Source organism: Bos taurus, chromosome 15 (assembly GCF_002263795.3).
Source record: "Bos taurus isolate L1 Dominette 01449 registration number 42190680 breed Hereford chromosome 15, ARS-UCD2.0, whole genome shotgun sequence".
Taxonomy (NCBI): Eukaryota; Metazoa; Chordata; class Mammalia; order Artiodactyla; family Bovidae; genus Bos; species Bos taurus.
The window spans coordinates 82,029,717-82,047,500 of NC_037342.1; the positions used below are offsets into that span (position 1 = coordinate 82,029,717).

The 17,784-nt window shown below is 42.5% G+C and overlaps 1 protein-coding gene across 4 annotated transcripts in view; it reads right to left on the reverse strand.

Annotated features, from left to right (window-relative positions):
* Positions 1-17,484, reverse strand: part of LOC518623 (glycine-N-acyltransferase-like) — a 51,875-nt gene extending 34,391 nt beyond the window's left edge. For 2 of the 4 annotated variants that reach the window (XM_059874732.1, NM_001102048.1), the window contains 3 exon segments: positions 14,669-14,847; positions 5,925-6,020; positions 2,359-2,466 (listed from right to left, as the gene is read on the reverse strand). In XM_059874732.1, the coding sequence (XP_059730715.1) occupies positions 2,359-2,466; positions 5,925-6,002 (186 nt within the window). In that variant the 5' untranslated portion in view covers positions 6,003-6,020; positions 14,669-14,847. 4 annotated transcript variants of the gene reach the window in all.
* Positions 17,485-17,784: the final 300 nt, after the last annotated feature.

Here is a 17,784-nt window from a genome sequence, read left to right on the forward strand (position 1 = left end):
CACTGCCCTTCCTGACCTTCAACGTGGGATAGCTCCTCTAGGCCCTTCTGCGCCTGCGCAGCCACGGCTCCTTGGACGTAGGGTTGGTCCTCCTGGCCACCGCCCCTGGCCTCGAGCGTGAGGGCGTAGGGGTAGCTCCTCCAGCCCGTTGCTCCTGGCCTCGGGCTTAGGGGCGTGGGGTAGCTCCTCATGCCCACCGCCCCTGGCCTCGGGTTTGGGGCGTGGGGTATCTCCTCCCGGCCGCCGCCCCTGACCTCAGACGCTGGGTATCTCCTCTCGGCCGCCCCCCCCCCCACCCCGACCTCAGACATGGGGTAGCTCCTCTGGGCTGTTCCTGCGCTGTCGCAGTCTAGTACTCTCGGCCTCTGCCCCTGACCTCAGACGCTGGGTATCTCCTCTCGGCCGCCCCGCCCGACCTCGGATATGGGGTAGCTCCTCTGGGCTGTTCCTGCGCTGTCGCAGTCTAGTACTCTCGGCCACTGCCCCTGACCTCGGACGTGGGGTAACTCCTCTTGGCCGCCGCCCTTTGGGCATGGGGTTCTCCCGGCTTCTGCCCCTGACTTCGGATGTGGGGTGGCTCCTCTCGGTCGTGCTTGGTGTACCCATCGCAGCCGCCTGCGCTTTGGCGCACCCGTCGCAGGACCATAGTTAATGCTGTATTATATGCAGTTGAGCATTGAACGAAGAAGGAGTTAGGGACCCCAACTCTCCACACAGCTGAAAACCTGCGTGTAACTTTACAGTCATCCTTTGTATCTGCTATTCTGCATCCACAGATTCAAACATCGTCAGATAGTGGAGTACTGTAGCATGTAATTATTGGGGAAAAAAATATTTAAGTGGGCTTGTGCAGTTCCAACCCATGTTGTTCAAGGGTTAATTGTACTTGAAGGTTGCTGAGAGAGCAGATTTTGAATGTTTTCACTAAGAAATAGAATGGTAATTATGAGACAGGATGGAGTATTAGCTAAAGTTATGGAGGGAATCATTGTACTGTACGTGTATATCAAATCTGCAATGTTGTAGATCTGACACAATCTTATATGTCAATGATCGTTCTTCAAGTTGGAAAAGTCTTATTTTTAAAACTGTATTTTTGAAAGTAGCTCAGATTTCTATCAATAATTAAAAGTGTTCGTTTTAAATTGTTATTTAATTTGGTTTCTTGAATATTTATTACCCGTTTCACTTCTATGTAAGTTATATTAAGTGATAATATATTTATATTACAATTTTACTTGATATTTTAAAATATAATTATACATTTTATTTTTGAATAAACATAACTATTAAATAAACTTAACTATTCAATTTCACTAATTAAAAAATTATCATACAATATGTAACCAACAATTCCAACTATGTAATTTGCTCCTTAATTTTCCTTAATTCACTCTTGTTTCAGACTTTATCTCTTGCAACTGCTTTGAATTAAGTTCTGATCTGCAACCATGTAAAAAATCCTATTTATATTCAACATCCAATTTTGGTAAAATTTCTACTAAGAATCATTCCTCTCCCTGCAACCTCTACCACATGCTTTTTCCCCTCCTGCCTGGTTTTATTTGCTTAATTGATGACCATAGGTTATAACATGGTGCAGCATCTCAACGGGAAGAGACCACCACAATGAGAAGTTTTGAGTTAGCATGAATGAGTTGATGTGGTTTCAAAACTGGTGTTTGTACAAGGTATGAAATATTTTTTTCCCCTTAGGTTAAGGGTTTAAAATGGGCTTGATTTACTACGTGTAGAAATCCAGCCTGGGAAATGCTTCTTTGATGCCTTTCACAAAAGATCAAGCGCTTGTCTACGCCATCAACATAATCCTGCATTAGCACAGCCTCCCCCTGGTTGCCTCTATTCCTGCAAACTGGATGCAGGAAATGACAAAGCGTTTGGTCCTAAGCAGCAGCAGGATGCCATCTTGGTTTTGATTCTGGCCATTTCACACCATGGGGCCCTAGTGGCTCAGACAGTAAAGAATCCACCTGCAAGGCAGGAGACATGGGTTCAATCCCTGGGTTAGGAAGATTCCCTGGAGAAGGGAATGGCAGCCCACTCCAGTATTCTTGCCTGGAGAATTCCATGGACAGAGGAGCCTGGTGGGCGACAGTCCACAAGGTCGCAGAGTCAGACACGACTGAGCATCTAACCATTTCACACCATGATGTCATTTCCCTATGGATTTACCTATAATCTCCTCCAGGCTGTGGACTTTTTGAAGATAAGGACATGTTGACTATATCACCTTGATTTATTTCTATATTCCCAGGGTCTACCATATTGCCAACTGCATGGTAAGTACATAGCCAATATGAACATGAATACCTATTCATTCCACATCTGGCCCCTTACCTGCTCCTGAGGGCGGATAACCACTGTATTAAAATCAGGCCACTTGTCCACCAGAGCCTTTAGCTTGAAAGGGTTTCCCTGGTTTATGTGGAAGGTGGTCCCATAAACCTGTAGTATTACAAGAAAGTGAGAGGATTATCTTATTAGGAAGAGATGGCAAAGTGCCGTGCTTGCATAGGACAAGGTTTATTTTTATGAAAGAATGGAATTTTTTGATTGGAAGGTACCTAGTAAGAACTTCAGCAGACCACTGGTGAGATTCTAAGTTTCCCCACAATAAATATATCTTTAAAAAATATTCACATAGAAGATATGCAAACCAATGGAATTTATGAACAGAACTCCCATTATGGAATGTAATAAGATCTTTAATAGATTTACATCTGTTCATGTAAGCGTGTACGTGCTAAGTCCCTTCAGTCGCGTCTGACTCTTTGTGACCCCATGGACTGTAGCCACCAGGTTCCTCTGGCTATGGGATTCTCCAGGCACACACAACACATTTCACAAAACTGGAGAATATCAGATACACTCCACTCCAGGTGTTTCCAACTTCTTGACACAAAAAAGTACTCTTCAAAGAATATCTTTTTTGCTGAAATCTTTGCATTTGTACCTGATATTTGCTTAGGGAAGGTTTTTAGAAGGGAGATTGCTGGGTTTAAAGCTATCTACATGTTTAAGGCTTTTCAACACATATTTTCAAATTAACCTCTGGTAAAGGTAACTATTTCCTACAAATCAGTGGAGGCTATAGTAACTAAAGGTCATGGAGAATTGTCTCTTTGGTCCCTTTACAGTAAATATAAACAAAACCAGATAGGCTACCTATAGAAGAATGCTTACCTTTCTCTTCCCCAGAGTAAAAGGATGGTTTACAAATGGTTAAGATTGAGGAAGGTGAAGATATTCAACTCATCCCAAATTATGCCAAGTCTTTCAAAGTATTGGCCTCAAATGAGATAAACAATGTAGCCACAATTCACCCCACTGTAAATTTATGGTCTGATCTATACCCACAGTGGCTAATATTGGCATAGCTGCTCTGTGTGCAAGGCACAGCCTGCCTGTTCCCCATCAAATCTTCTCATCTGGCAACAACCCCAGGAGACTGGAGGTCCTGTTACTCCCCCTCCTCTTTTATGGTGGCTGTGCAGCCTGTGGGATCTTTGCTTCAACATCAGGCATCCAGGGATCGAACTCGGGCCCTAGGTAATGAAAGTACCAAGTCTTAACCCCTGGGGCCACCAGGGAATCCCTTCATGACTCCCATTCTGTGTGAGAAAGCCAAGGCACATAAAAGTTAAGTAACGTGGCGGGGAGACACAGCCCGCTGGTGGAAGGGGTGGGAACAGACCCAGGCAGGCTGCCCTTTTAGCTGTAGAACCAAGGAGGAGTCACCATCATCAAGGTAACTCCATGGTGGGATGAGGGTGCATATTCTAGACGAAACTGTAAGATAGAAACTGATACGTATAATTTATTGACCGAAGTCCAAGGCGCTGTGCTAAGCAGATGAGCATAAGGGTTAGGACTTGGCTTCAAATGTTCACTTGCCCAGAGTAAAATCCTGGCTGCTTACCATGTAAACTTGGTGAAGCACAGAGACCTACTGGACTTTAGGAGCAACACCACAACAGGATTTTGACCCTGATACAGTCCAGATGCAGAACACTTCCCTTTCCATGAGGATGGCTCCTGAGGCTCTTATAGTCACATCCACTACCTTCCCATTGCCCCCTCCTCGTTCACCTCCAGAAGCCATCAGTGTGTTCTCTGTTTCTGAATTTGGTTATCTCAAGGATTTTATATAAACGAACTTATATAGTGTGGAACCCTTTGGGACTGGCTTTTTTCACTCAGCATCATTTTCTGGCTGCTGCTGCTGCTGCTACGTCACTTCAGTCGTGTCCGACTCTGTGCGACCCCATAGACGGCGGCCCACCAGGATTCCCCCGTCCCAGAGATTCTCGAGGCAAGAACACTGGAGTGGGTTGCCATTTCCTTCTCCAATGCATGAAAGTGAAAAGTGAGAGTGAAGTCGCTCAGTTGTGTCCAACCCTCAGCGACCCCATGGACTCTAGCCTACCAGGCTCTTCTGTCCATGGGATTTTCCAGGCCAGAGTACTGGAGTGGGGTGCCATCGCCTTCTCCAATAATTTTCTGAGGATTCATCCAAATTGCTGCAGGTATCCCTCGGTCATTTCTTCTTTATCACTTAGTAGTATCCCATAGTATGGATGTACCACAGTTCATTTAGCCACTCAACTATGGGAGGACATGTGAGTTGTTTCCAGCTTTTGACTATCATGGATCAGATTGTTATAGACATTAGGGTACACAGTTTTGTGTGAACATAAACTTGCATTTCTCTAGGGCAAATGCTCAAGGTTGTCGTCGCTGGCTGTGCGCTGGTTGCACGATTGGTTAGACACTTACAAATGGCTGTTTAAGAGGGGCTGCACCATCTCACATTCCCAGCAGTGATGTATGAGAGATCCAGTTTATTCTCTTAATAGGATCTGAAGTTGAGGGTCTGTTTTGCTCAAAATACACAGGTAGGCTCTGGAGAGTTGAAACGGAATAAATGGATTATATTTATGGCCCCAGGAGTAACCAGGTGGGCAAGTTATTAAGTTTTCCTGGCCTCAGAACCATCTTCCACAGCATAGGGAGAAGACCGACCGCCCCTCCTACAGGAGTTTTGAGGCTGACACGAGTCCACAGATCAAGTCCAGCGGCTGCGGTGAAGTGAGGGCTGGAAGTGCTTTCCGTTGCCACTGACGACCATGCTGCCATTGTTCTGGCCTTGAGGCCCCGCTGGCGCCGGTGCTGGCCGCGGTTCTGTGATTAAACTTCTATCTTTAGATGTGCAAAGTGCTTTTAAAAGCAGTTCAGGGAATTCCCTGGTGGTCCATAGTTAGGACTCAGGCTTTCTCTGTCGAGGACCTGGATTCAATCTCTAGTTAGGGAACTGAGATCTGACAAGTCATGCAGACAAAAAAGGAAAAGAAAAAAATGAAAGAAAAAGCATTTTCCTCCTTCCATCAATCCTCTGAATGTTAAAAGTGAAAATATAAATAAATCTGCATAAATCCAGCCATTCTGTAAGAAATACCATTGCCTTAAAGTAATGAATAGTAGATAATTGTTTCTAGATCTCTTCCATGCACACTTGGATTTCAAAGAAATAAGACTTGACCTGTTAAATATTCCAAGAAGATACATGGTGGTTAACTTCACCTCGGGCACAAATGTTTAAAAATTAGTATGTACTTAGATCAACCTTTTAAAGAGAAATCAAGAAAATATTTTTGAGTCTCCAGAGGGCAGTGTTTTTGTAACTTAAAATTATTGGGCAAGTCATATAACTGAGAACTCTTCCCTCTTCCAGGACATGAGTTAATACACTTCTCTTGCCAAGAGATGGTGTGAACTGTGTGCGATGTGGTGTGAGTGAGTTCTTACCACAGAATGTGCACTCAGTAAGAGCTCATTCTCCTCCTGACCTCTTTGGTTCCCTAAGAATGCAACCCTCTGCTTCCCTAAGAATGTCCCAAGCTCACCTTTAAGGATGCAGGGATGCTCTTCCTCAAGGATTTTTCTAGCATCTGCAGCATCTGCGGGCCTTGTAAGTGGAGCATCTTGGCAGGTACCTTAGCCTAGTGAGTACCAACAAATAGCCAGGAATGAGAAGATGCTGAACCAATAAGAAAAGATTCACACAGCTTTACCTGAGTTTTAGAAGGTAACAGGGAAGGTAAATTTGCCTAGAATAACTGCCTTGGGAGAGGGAGACATATTTAGATTGTTTCCATGTCTTGCTGTTCTACCATTACAAAAATTTCCTCTTATATTTTCCTTCAGAAGTCTTATAGGTTTAGTTCCTATATTTGGGTCTACGAAAATTTCAAGTTAACTTTTTGTAAGTGGTATGATGTAAGAGTGGATATTCTTTTCCACAGAGTAGATTTGATGTTGTTGATCAGTTGCAAACTTGTGTTCCAACTCTTTGCAAACCTGTGGACTGCAGCGTGCCAGGCTTCCCTGTCCTTCACTATCTCCTGGAGGAGAAACTGGTTTTTTAATTACTAGTTATTGCAAGGACTGTCCTTTCTCTTTCGAGTTGCTTTGATGTAATTGTTGAAAAGCAATTGAGTTTATATGTATGCCTGCATCTCTCAAGTTTCTATTAGTTTAATTGATCTATATATCTATTCTTATGATTTTTTTTTTACTACTGTTTTTGAGTACTGTGGCTTTATACTAAGCCTTGAAATCTGATAGTGTGGGTCCATCAACTTTTTTAGATGCTTTTTGCTTAGGTTTTTTGCATTTCTATTTAAACTTTGTAATAATCTTGTGAATTTTTATTAAAAATTGTCTGACACTTATGTTGAGGTTGCAGTGAATCTGTAGCTTAGTTATATAAGAAGTAATATCTGAAAAATATTGAATATTTTAGTCTATGAATGTGATGTATCTCTTCATTATTTTAGGTCTTCTTTAAATTTTTTAGCAAAGGACTTTAGTTTTTGGCTATCTTCTGTTAAACTTATCCCCATTCATTCCCTCCTTTGGATGTCATTATAAATAAATACGAGACTTCCCAGGTGGCGCTAGTGGTAAAGAACCCACCTGCCAATTCAGGAGAACTAAGAGACACCATTTAGATCCTGGGTTGAGAAGATCCTCTGGAGAAGGAAATGGCAACTCACTCCAGTATTCTTGCCTGGAAAATCCCATGGACAGAAAAATTTGGCAGGCTACAGTCCGTGGGGTTGCAAAGAGCTGGACACAACTAAAGTGACTTAGCACATAAATAAACATATAACTGTAAATTACGTTATATTTTGAAGTTTTAAAAAATCTGTTTGTTTACAGAAGTGCAATTTTTCTATATTGGCTTTGTGTAGTGTGACCTTATGGAGTTAACTCATTACCTTTAGTATTGTTGTTCAATGGCTCAGTTGTGTCCCACTCTTTGTTACCACTTAGACTGCAGCACGCCAGGCTCCCCTGTCCTTCACTATCTCTTGGAGTCCACCCAAACCCATTTCCATCGAGTTGGTGATGCCATCCAACCATCTCATCCTCTGTCATCCCCTTCTCCTCCCACCTTCAATCTTTCCCAGCATCGGGGTCTTTTCCAATGAGTCAGCTCTTCCAATTAGGTGGCCAAAGTACTGGAGCTTCAGCTTCAGCATCAGTCCTTCCAATGACTATTCAGGGTTGATTTTCTTTAGGATGGACTGGTTGGATCTTACAGTCCAAGGGACTCTCAAGAGTCTTTTTCAGCACCACAGTTCGAAAGCATCAATTCTTCAGTGTTCAGCTTTCTTTTATGGTCCAACTCTCACATCCATACATGACTACAGGGAAAACCATAGTTTTGACTCTATGGACCTTTGTTGGCAAAGAAAAGTCTCTGCTTTTTAATATGCTGTCTGAGTTTGTTATAGCTTTCCTTCTAAGGAGCAAGTGTCTTTTAATTTCATGGCTGCAGTCACCATCTACAGTGATTTTGGAGCCCAAGAAAAGAAAATCTGTCAGTGCTTCTACTTTTTCCCCTTCTTTGCACCATGAAGTAATGGGACCAGATGCCATGATCTTCATTTTTTAAATGTTGAGTTTTAAGCCAGCTTTTTCATTCCTCTCTTTCACACTCATCCAGCAGCTTAGTTCCTCTTTGCATTCTGCCATTAAATTGATATCATCTGTCTATCTGAGGTTATTGATATTTCTCCCAGCAATCTTGAATCCAGCTTGTGATTCATCCAGCCTGGCATTTTGCACTATCTACTCTGCACAGAAGTTACTTGAGCAAGGTGACAATATTCAGCCTTGATGTACTCCTTTTCCAATTCTGAACCAGTCAGTTGTTCCATGTCTGGTTCTAACTGTTGCTTCTTGACTCTCACACAGGTTTCTCAGGAGACAAGTAAGGTGGTCTGGTACTCCCATCTCTTTAAGTGTTTTCCACAGTTTGTTTTGATCCACACAATCAAAGACTTTAGCATAATCAATGAAGCAGAAGTAGATGTTTTTCTGGAATCTCCTTGCTTTCTCTATGATCCTACCAATGTTGGCAATTTGATACTGGTTCATCTGCCTTTTCTAAACCCAGCTTGTATGTCTGGAAACTCTGGGTTCATGTACTGCTGAAGGCTAGATTGAAGGATTTTGAGCATTACCTTCTAGCATGTGAAATGAGTGCAATTGTACAATCTTTGGCAGTTTGAGCATTCTTTGGCATTGCCCTTCTTTGGCATTGGAATGAAAACTAATCTTTCCCACAATTACCTTTAGTAGTTGTGTATTTTTGCAATTACAATTTTCTATATATGTGATCAAATGTTTTTTGCAAATGAAAATAATTTTATTTCCTCCATCTGTATGTGTTTTATTCCTTTTCTTGGCTTACTGTACCACTTAGAACTTGCAGGAAAATATTTTACAGGAGGTACTATATGAGCATTCTTTTTGATATTAGGGAAAAGTATTTATTTTCTTACTTAAGCTTAGCTGTTAATTTTTCATCAATCACCTTTGTCATGTTGAAAAAGTTGCTTGTTAAGGGGTTTTTTAAAAATCATAAATTAATGTTGATATTTGTCAGCCATTTTAAATACATCTATTGGGATAATTATATGATTTTTTTCTTGTTGACATGTTGAATTTTAATTATTTACTTTTGAATGCTAAATGAATAATATATTTTCAGTATAAACTCATTATTCATAAGGTATTATTTTTATATATTTTGGATCAATTTTCTATTATTTTAAAGGATTTTTGCACCTATGTTTGTGAATGATTGATCTATATTGATCTATATTCTTATTTTCTAGTAAAGTTTTTATCCATTTTGATATAACATTTATGTTCAGAAAATACAAATTGAGAAAGAGTTTCCTCCTCCTCTATTTTCTTAAGAGAATTAATATTTCTTCATCAAGTATTTGTTGATTTCAACAGTGAAGCCATCTGGGACTCGGAAATATTTTTACTTGGAATTAAATTTCTCTGTGGAAATGTTTTAACTACAAATTCAATTTCCTTTGTAAATATATGGCTTTTCTGATTTTTGAGGTAACTTCTGGTTATTTAGTTGGGTCTTCTCTGGTGGCTCAGACAGTAAAGAATCTGCTTGCAATGCAGGAGACCCAGGTTTGATCCATGGGTTGAGAAGATCCTCTGGAGAAGGGAAAGGCAACCCACTCCAGTATTCTTACCTGGAGAATTCCATGGACAGAGAAGCCTGGTGGGCTACAATCCATACAGTTGCAGAGTTAGACACATCTGGTTATTTATTTAGGTCATTAGAGGGATTTTTTTTTTTCCATTTTATCTAAGCTGTAGAATTTATTGCACAAAGCCATCTATATTTTCTTATCCTTTAAATGTCTGTGGGATCTATAGTAGTGTTCCCTCACTCATCACTGACAGTCCTGGTAATTCATGTTCTTTTTCAAAATTTCTTGATCAGTTTAGAGTCAGATCAGATCAGATCAGTGGCTCAGTCATGTCCGATTCTTTGCAACCCCATGAATCGCAGCATGCCAGGCCTCCCTGTCCATCACCAACTCCCAGAGTTCACTCAGACCCATGTCCATCAAGTCAGTGATGCCATCCAGCCATCTCATCCTCTGTCGTCCCCTTCTCCTCTTGCCCCCAATCCCTCCCAGCATCAGAGTCTTTTCCAATGAGTCAACTCTTCGCATGAGGTGGCCAAAATATTGGAGTTTCAGCTTTAGCATCATTCGTTCCAAGGAAATCCCAGGGCTGATCTCCTTTAGAACAGACTGGTTGGTTCTCCTTGCAGTCCAAGGGACTCTCAAGAGTCTTCTCCAACACCACAGTTCAAAAGCATCAATTCTTCGGCGCTCAGCCTTCTTCACAGTCCAACTCTCACAGCCATACATGACCACAGGAAAAACCATAGCCTTGACTAGACGAACCTTTGTTGGCAAAGTAATGTCTCTGCTTTTGAATATACTGTCTAGGTTGGTCATAACTTTCCTTCCAAGGAGTGTCTTTTAATTTCATGGCTGCAGTCACCATCTGCAGTGATTTTGGAGCCCAGAAAAATAAAGTCGGACACTGTTTCCACTGTTTCCCCATCTATTTCCCATGAAGTGATGGGACCAGATGCCATGATCTTCGTTTTCTGAATGTTGAGCTTTAAGCCAACTTTTTCACTCTCCACTTTCACCTTCATCAAGAGGCTTTTTAGTTCCTCTTCACTTTCTGCCATAAGGGTGGTGTCATCTGCATATCTGAGGTGATTGATATTTCTCCGGGCAATCTTGATTCCAGCTTGTGTTTCTTCCAGTCCAGCGTTTCTCATGATGTACTCTGCATAGAAGTTAAATAAACAGGGTGACAATATACAGCCTTGACGTACTCCTTTTCCTATTTGGAACCAGTCTGTTGTTCCATGTCCAGTTCTAACTGTTGCTTCCTGACCTGCATACAAATTTCTCAAGAGGCAGATCAGGTGGTCTGGTATTCCCATCTCTTGAAGAATTTTCCACAGTTTATTGTGATCCACACAGTCAAAGGCTTTGGCATAGTCAATAAAGCGGAAATAGATGTCTTTCTGGAATTCTCTTGCTTTTTCCATGATCCAGCAGATGTTGGCAATTTGATCTCTGGTTCCTCTGCCTTTTCTAAAACCAGCTTGAACATCAGGAAGTTCATGGTTCACATATTGCTGAAGCCTGGCTTGGAGAATTTTGAGCATTTCTTTACTAGCGTGTGAGATGAGTGCAATTGTGTGGTAGTTTGAGCATTCTTTGGCATTGCCTTTCTTTGGGATTGGAATGAAAACTGACCTTTTCCAGTGCTGTGGCCACTGCTGAGTTTTCCAAATTTGCTGGCATATTGAGTGCAGCACTTTCACAGCGTCATCTTTCAGGATTTGGAATGGCTCCACTGGAATTCCATCACCTCCACTAGCTTTGTTCGTAGTGATGCTTTCTAAGGCCCACTTGACTTCACATTCCAGGATGTCTGGCTCTAGGTCAGTGATCACACCATCATGATTATCTGGGTCGTGGAGATCTTTTTTGTACAGTTCTTCTGTGTATTCTTGCCATCTCTTCTTAATATCTTCTGCTTCTCTTAGGTCCATACCATTTCTGTCCTTTATCGAGCTCATCTTTGCATGAAATGTTCCTTTGGTATCTCTGATTTTCTTGAAGAGATCCCTAGTCTTTCCCATTCTGTTGTTTTCCTCTATTTCTTTGCATTGATCACTGAAGAAGGCTTTCTTATCTCTTCTTGCTATTCTTTGGAACTCTGCATTCAGATGTTTATATCTCTCCTTTTCTCCTTTGATTTTCACTTCTCTTCTTTTCACAGCTATTTGTTAAGGCCTCCCCAGACAGCCATTTTGCTTTTTTGCATGGAGATGGTCTTGATCCCTGTCTCCTGTACAATGTCACGAACCTCATTCCATAGTTCATCAGGCACTCTATCTATCAGATCTAGGCCCTTAAATCTATTTCTCACTTCCACTGTATAATCATAAGGGACTTGATTCAGGTCATACCTGAATGGTCTAGTGGTTTTCCCTACTTTCTTCAATTTAAGTCTGAATTTGGCAATAAGGAGTTCATGGTCTGAGCCACAGTCAGCTCCTGGTCTTGTTTTTGCTGACTGTATAGAGCTTCTCCATCTTTGGCTGCAAAGAATACAATCAATCTGATTTTGGTGTTGACCATCTGGTGATGTCCATGTATAGAGTCTTCTCTTGTGTTGTTGGAAGAGGGTGTTTGTTATGACCAGTGCATTTTCTTCGCAAAACTCTATTAGTCTTTGCCCTGCTTCATTCCATATTCCAAAGCCAAATTTGCCTGTTACTCCAGGTGTTTCTTGACTTCCTACTTTTACATTCCAGTCTCCTATAATGAAAAGGACATCTTTTTTGGGTGTTAGTTATAAAAGGTCTTGTAGGTCTTCATAGAACCGTTCAAGAGTAGGGTTTAGAGTAGGGTTCCGTTTAGAGTAGGGTTTTAGTAGGGTTTAGTAGGGTTCCCTAAATTTAGCACTATTTATATTTCAGTGCAGATAAGTCTTTGTTGGGGGAGGCAATTCTATGCATCATAGAATGTATAATAACATCACTGGACTCTACTAACTAGCTCTCAGTAGTAACACTTCCACTCTCAGTTGTGAGAAACAAAAATGTCTCTGGGCATTTATCTCATCTTTCTGAAAGCCTCAGGATTTGTTGTTGTTCAGTCTCTAGGTCATGTCCAACCCTTTGAGACCCCATAGACTGTAGCACACCAGGCTCCTCTGTCCTCCACTATCTCCCGGAGTTTGCTCAAATTCATCTCCATTGAGTCAGCGATGCTATCTAACCATCTCATCCTCTGCCCCCTTCTCCTTTTGCCTTCAGTCCTTCCCAGCATCAAGTAGAAGTCCAGCATTCCGAGATGCAAATGTGACCTTTAGTCTGAAAGCCTCCTGTAAGAGGCAAAATGAGTTTGATGCCAAATTTCTAGGGTTGTAACATTGTTACAATCCTGCAAGCCATTTAATATGAAACTGTTCTGTTAGGCAGGTGCAAACACACACACACAGTGAAAAGTACCACCAGCCCCAGCAGCAACAGCAAAACATGTTGCCTTGTTATTGAGTAGATTGAAAACTGAAGAGGCTCTAGAAGACTGCCTAGTCATCATGAGCTTTTAGCTTTGGCAAAGGGCAAAGTCCACACACACACACACACAAAGCACTTCAGACCCAGCCATCCTGACTGGAAATATTTGCAAAATATTGAGCAGTTTAAACAAAGAAAGCAAACTCTAAATAATAGAGAATCCTGAAATCAAAGGAGAAAATGTAGAACACAAAACAGTACCTGATCCTTGATTATAATGTGTAAATCTCTGCTTAGACATATTCAATATGCAACATATATGAGAACTGGAAGGAGGTAGAAAGATAAAGTTAGAAGGGAAAACAAGATGTGAAAAGCCATTCACTGCAAACTGAGAGAGTGGCCTTGACATGTACACACGACCATGTGTGGATTAGATGGCTGGCTGGAAGCTGCTGTGTAACAGGGAGCTCAGCTCAGTGCTGTGCGATGACTTACAGGGGGAATGGGGTGGGCGGGGAGCCTCATGAGAGAGGGCACCTCACGAGCGAGTGAACACTGGTCCATGTCCGACTCTGTGACCCCGTGGGCTGCAGCCCGCCAGGCTCCTCTGTCCAAGGAATTCTCCAGGCAAGAATACTGGAGTGGGTTGCCATTTCCTCCTCCAGGGTATCTTCCCAACCCAGGGATTGAACCCAGGACTGCTGCATTGTAGGCAGATTCTTTACCACCTGAGCCACCAACAAAGCCCAGGAAAGGGATATATGTGTACAGATAGCTGATTCACTTTGTTGTACAACAGGAACTAACACAATGTTGTAAAGCAGTTATATTTCAATTAAAAAGAAAACTAAAAAAACATTTTATGGCCATAACATTATTGATAAAATATTTTACATTAACTTTCTTTTTCACAGGATCTGAATTAAAAGTCAGCCTACCGTGCATTCTAGTCCATGTTCCTCTGCATATTTCCTCTCTGACTTTGAACCGACTGCTTTGTTTTCTTGGTTAACCTTTATCTAAGGAACAAGCTACCTCCTGTAGAATGTTTCCTAAGGGAGTAAACAGAACCACATTTGCCTCCTGTCTCGGCACTGTAGGTGTGTTAGGTGAACGCTACCTGGGTCAGCATCCTTCCTGCAAATGTTATTACCTCTCCACTCACCCACCAACTTCCAAACCCCTCCGTACTATTCATCTGCTCAGAATGGAAAGCTGGCTTCGTCTTTCCAAGAAGATCCGCCCCCCGACCCCCCACAGTACATCTATCATATACACAGTAGAAAGTGAAAGTGAAAGTGGAGTTGCTCAATCGTGTCCGACTCTTTTCGACCCCGTGGACTGCAGCCTACCAGGCTCCTCCGTCCATGAGATTCTCCAGGCAAGAATACTGGAGTGGGTTGCCATTTTCTTCTCCAGGGAATCTTCCCGACCCAGGGATCCAACCTAGGTCTCCCGCATTGGAGGCAGATGCTTTAACCGCTGAGCCACCAGGGCAGCCATAGTAGAGGCAATGCATTATTTCTCAAATCAAATAGGCTCCCTCCCCTTTGGCATAAATATCAATCAATAAACTTGGCACTTCCTGTCTAAAACCGACAAGAGCATTTGATTTTTCCCACCGTCTTGTGGGAAGAAAAGGAAGGAGGTGAGTATCACAGAGCAGCGATTCTCTCTGCTGAGGTGAGTCCTCACCTGGAAAGCTGTCTGCACAGAGAAGAGTTCCCCAGGAACCAATGAGAAGCAGCAGCTTTTTCCAGAACCTGAAGTGCTCGTTGTCCCGGGACGCCCAGCCAGGAGCTGCAAAGGGTGTTGTGGTAGTTTTTCTACAGAAACAACTAAGTTGGAGCTGTCACTGTGGACCTTTCCTCCTTAAAAAGGAAGGGACAAGGTTCAGGGAGCTGGTGCAGCCTCTCCTGGACCTCTGGGCCCTCCTTCTGGGCCACATGTTCTGCTGTTTCTGCAAATCTGGGAGTCTGGTTGCAACTCAGCGTTTGTAATCCTACCGTTTACCAGTCGTGTCTCTATGACCAAAGCAGCTAATACCTCTTTGCCTCTGTTTCCTTATCTGTAGGTGAAATCAATAACACCGCCTACACTTACTACATTTCTGCTTTGTTAAGTGAAACAGGCTAACATTTGTGAGCTGCTTAGGGAAGTACCTGACAAATACAAGATGTGTATATGAATGTCTCTTAAATGAAAGGGAGCAAAACAAAGTTACACACATGTATAGTGTAAGCTGCCTGAGTAAATGTGTCTCGCAAAATATTGAGTGAAAGCCTTTTTTCCCTGTGGTTATAGGTCCAATCCCTTTTGATACGATGATTCTAATGTGAGGCACTGAAGACAAGAATGTTGGAAAGAGGGGATATGTTGTTCTACTACCCCATCCTAAACAGTCCTGCATAGTGTGAGTTTTTCTTATAAACATCCCCACCAAAGTCCTCGTTTATGTTGACTCAAGGTAGCTCTTCGTAACTACCTCATTATATATAAGTGAAGACGCTCATGTACAGGGTTAGATAAGGTTTTGCCTTCATTTGGGATTCCTGGTATTCAAGGAAAACAAATTCATGTTTAAACATTATCAAGGGATTTCCCTCGGGGTCCAGAGGTTAAGAATCCACCTTGCAATGCAGGGGAAGCAGGTTCAATCCCCGGTTAAGGAACTAAGCCCACACAGCTAGAGAGACAGCGCACTGCAACGAAGACGCTGAATAAGGCAGCCAAGATCCCTCGTGTTGCAGCTAGGGCCCAACGGGACCAAATAAGCCAATAAATATTAAAAAAAAAAAAAAAAAACCACCAAAACCACATAAAGAAATTTTTAAAAAATTACCAGCAGTCAGATAGCTTAGCACACATAATATATCTTGCAAACAGAGATAAAAGCATGGAGGCAAGTTACTTTTATGTTATCAGGGATAGGGCTTCCCTTGTGGCTCAGCTGGTAAAGAATCTGCCTGCAGTGCAGCAGACCCAGGTTCAATCCCTGGGTTGGGAAGATCCCCTGGAGAAGGGAAAGGCTCCCCACTCCAGTATTCTGGCCTGGAGAATTCCGTGGACAGTACAGTCCATGGGGTTGCAAAGAGTTGGACACCATAGAGTGACTTTCACTTTCACTTATCAGTGATCTAACTTAGGAAAAGAAACAGCTTCTGGCTGTAAAAGCATTGAAATCTGCGGACGTTTAATTTATTTTACATATAAATGGCTCCAGCGCATTTTTGGAGTTAATCCTGTGTGTTTGCAGTGGCACAGACTCTTACCAGTCAGTCAAGTAAAATTCAAACTCTGGGCTAAAAAACATAATGTACTTTGACACGGTTGCACAGCCTGAAGTGTGTTCTGTCTGACAACCTAGGCTAGAGGTGTCCCATTAGCTAGCAGGCATAACTCCAGGCATACTTGACAGCTCCAGACTCTAGAAAAGACCGATAGTCCACTGAGGGAGTTGGGGAAGAAATACATGGGCATGGTCTAAGATTCCCACGGTCCTGACTTAGAAAAGAACCCGATTCCCCTGTAGGATAAGAACCCAAGAGCCTCTTGTGAGGTGTGGTTAAAATGACTAATTCGGTAGGTTCTCCATGTCTGGGTTATGTCACGAAAAACAGTTCCCGATTCTCAGGAATATGTGTGTGTCTGTCTTCACAGCACAAGGATATTTACTTTTTGTAGTATTGTCCCCCCAAAAAGAGTCATTATTGGTAAAATTAATGTAACACAGTTTAGCACCATGCTTTTTTTTTCTATGTCTAAGAAATTTGAAATCCCATGGACAGAGGAGCCTGGCAGGCGACAGTCTAGGGTCACAAAGAGTCGGACACAACTGAAGCAGCTTAGCACACACACATCACTAGACAGGAAATGCCTCTGAACAGACAAAGGGCTAGTCTGGCTGAGGATGGAGTGATTGAAATGATTAGGTTGAAAGACAATATTTTTCTAATCTTGAGCAAATGTAACCGTCTTATCAACATGACTTACCAAAAGTATGGGTCCAGGGGCTTTTCTGGTAGTCCATTGGTTAAGGCTTCACTCTTCCAATTCAAGGGCCACGGATTCCATCACTGACTGGGGAGCTACAATTCCACATGCTACGGGGTGCAGTCAAAAAAAAAAGTTCCAGAAACTATCTCATGAATGTTTATTAATGGTATCTTTCTAACATTCCTAAAATCCAGCTGTTGATCAGAATATCCTTGTTAAATTTAGTAGCATCAGTTAAATATATGTCCAGGATTTATGGATTCTTTTTTTTAGGAGCTATCAAGTGCAGACAGTCTTTAAGTTGACTGAACCAGCGACTTGGAAGAAGTAATTTATAGAGTCAGGATGGGATTGTCTTTAAAACCTAACCAAGTTATTATTGGAGAAGGCAATGGCACCCCACTCCAGTACTCTCACCTGGAAAAGCCCATGGACGGAGGAGCCTGGAAGGCTGCAGTCCATGGGATCTCGAAGAGTCGGACACAACTGAGCAACTTCCCTTTCACTTTTCACTTTCATGCATTGGAGAAGGAAATAGCAACCCACTCCAGTGTTCTTGCCTGGGGAATCCCAGGGATGGGGAAGCCTGGCGGGCTGCCGTCTATGGGGTCACACAGGGTCGGACACGACTGAAGCGACTCAGCAGCAGCGGCGGCAGCCGCCGCCGCGTCTTCTGATGCTCTTGCCACCTCTTTGTCTTCTCCCTTTTACGCTGTTTTCATAGCATCACTCTCGGTTCTCTTTTTTGGAATGCCCCTTAGATGAGTGTCCAAACTTTTCGATGTTGTTCAGTTTTCGTGTTTTCTTTCCTATTT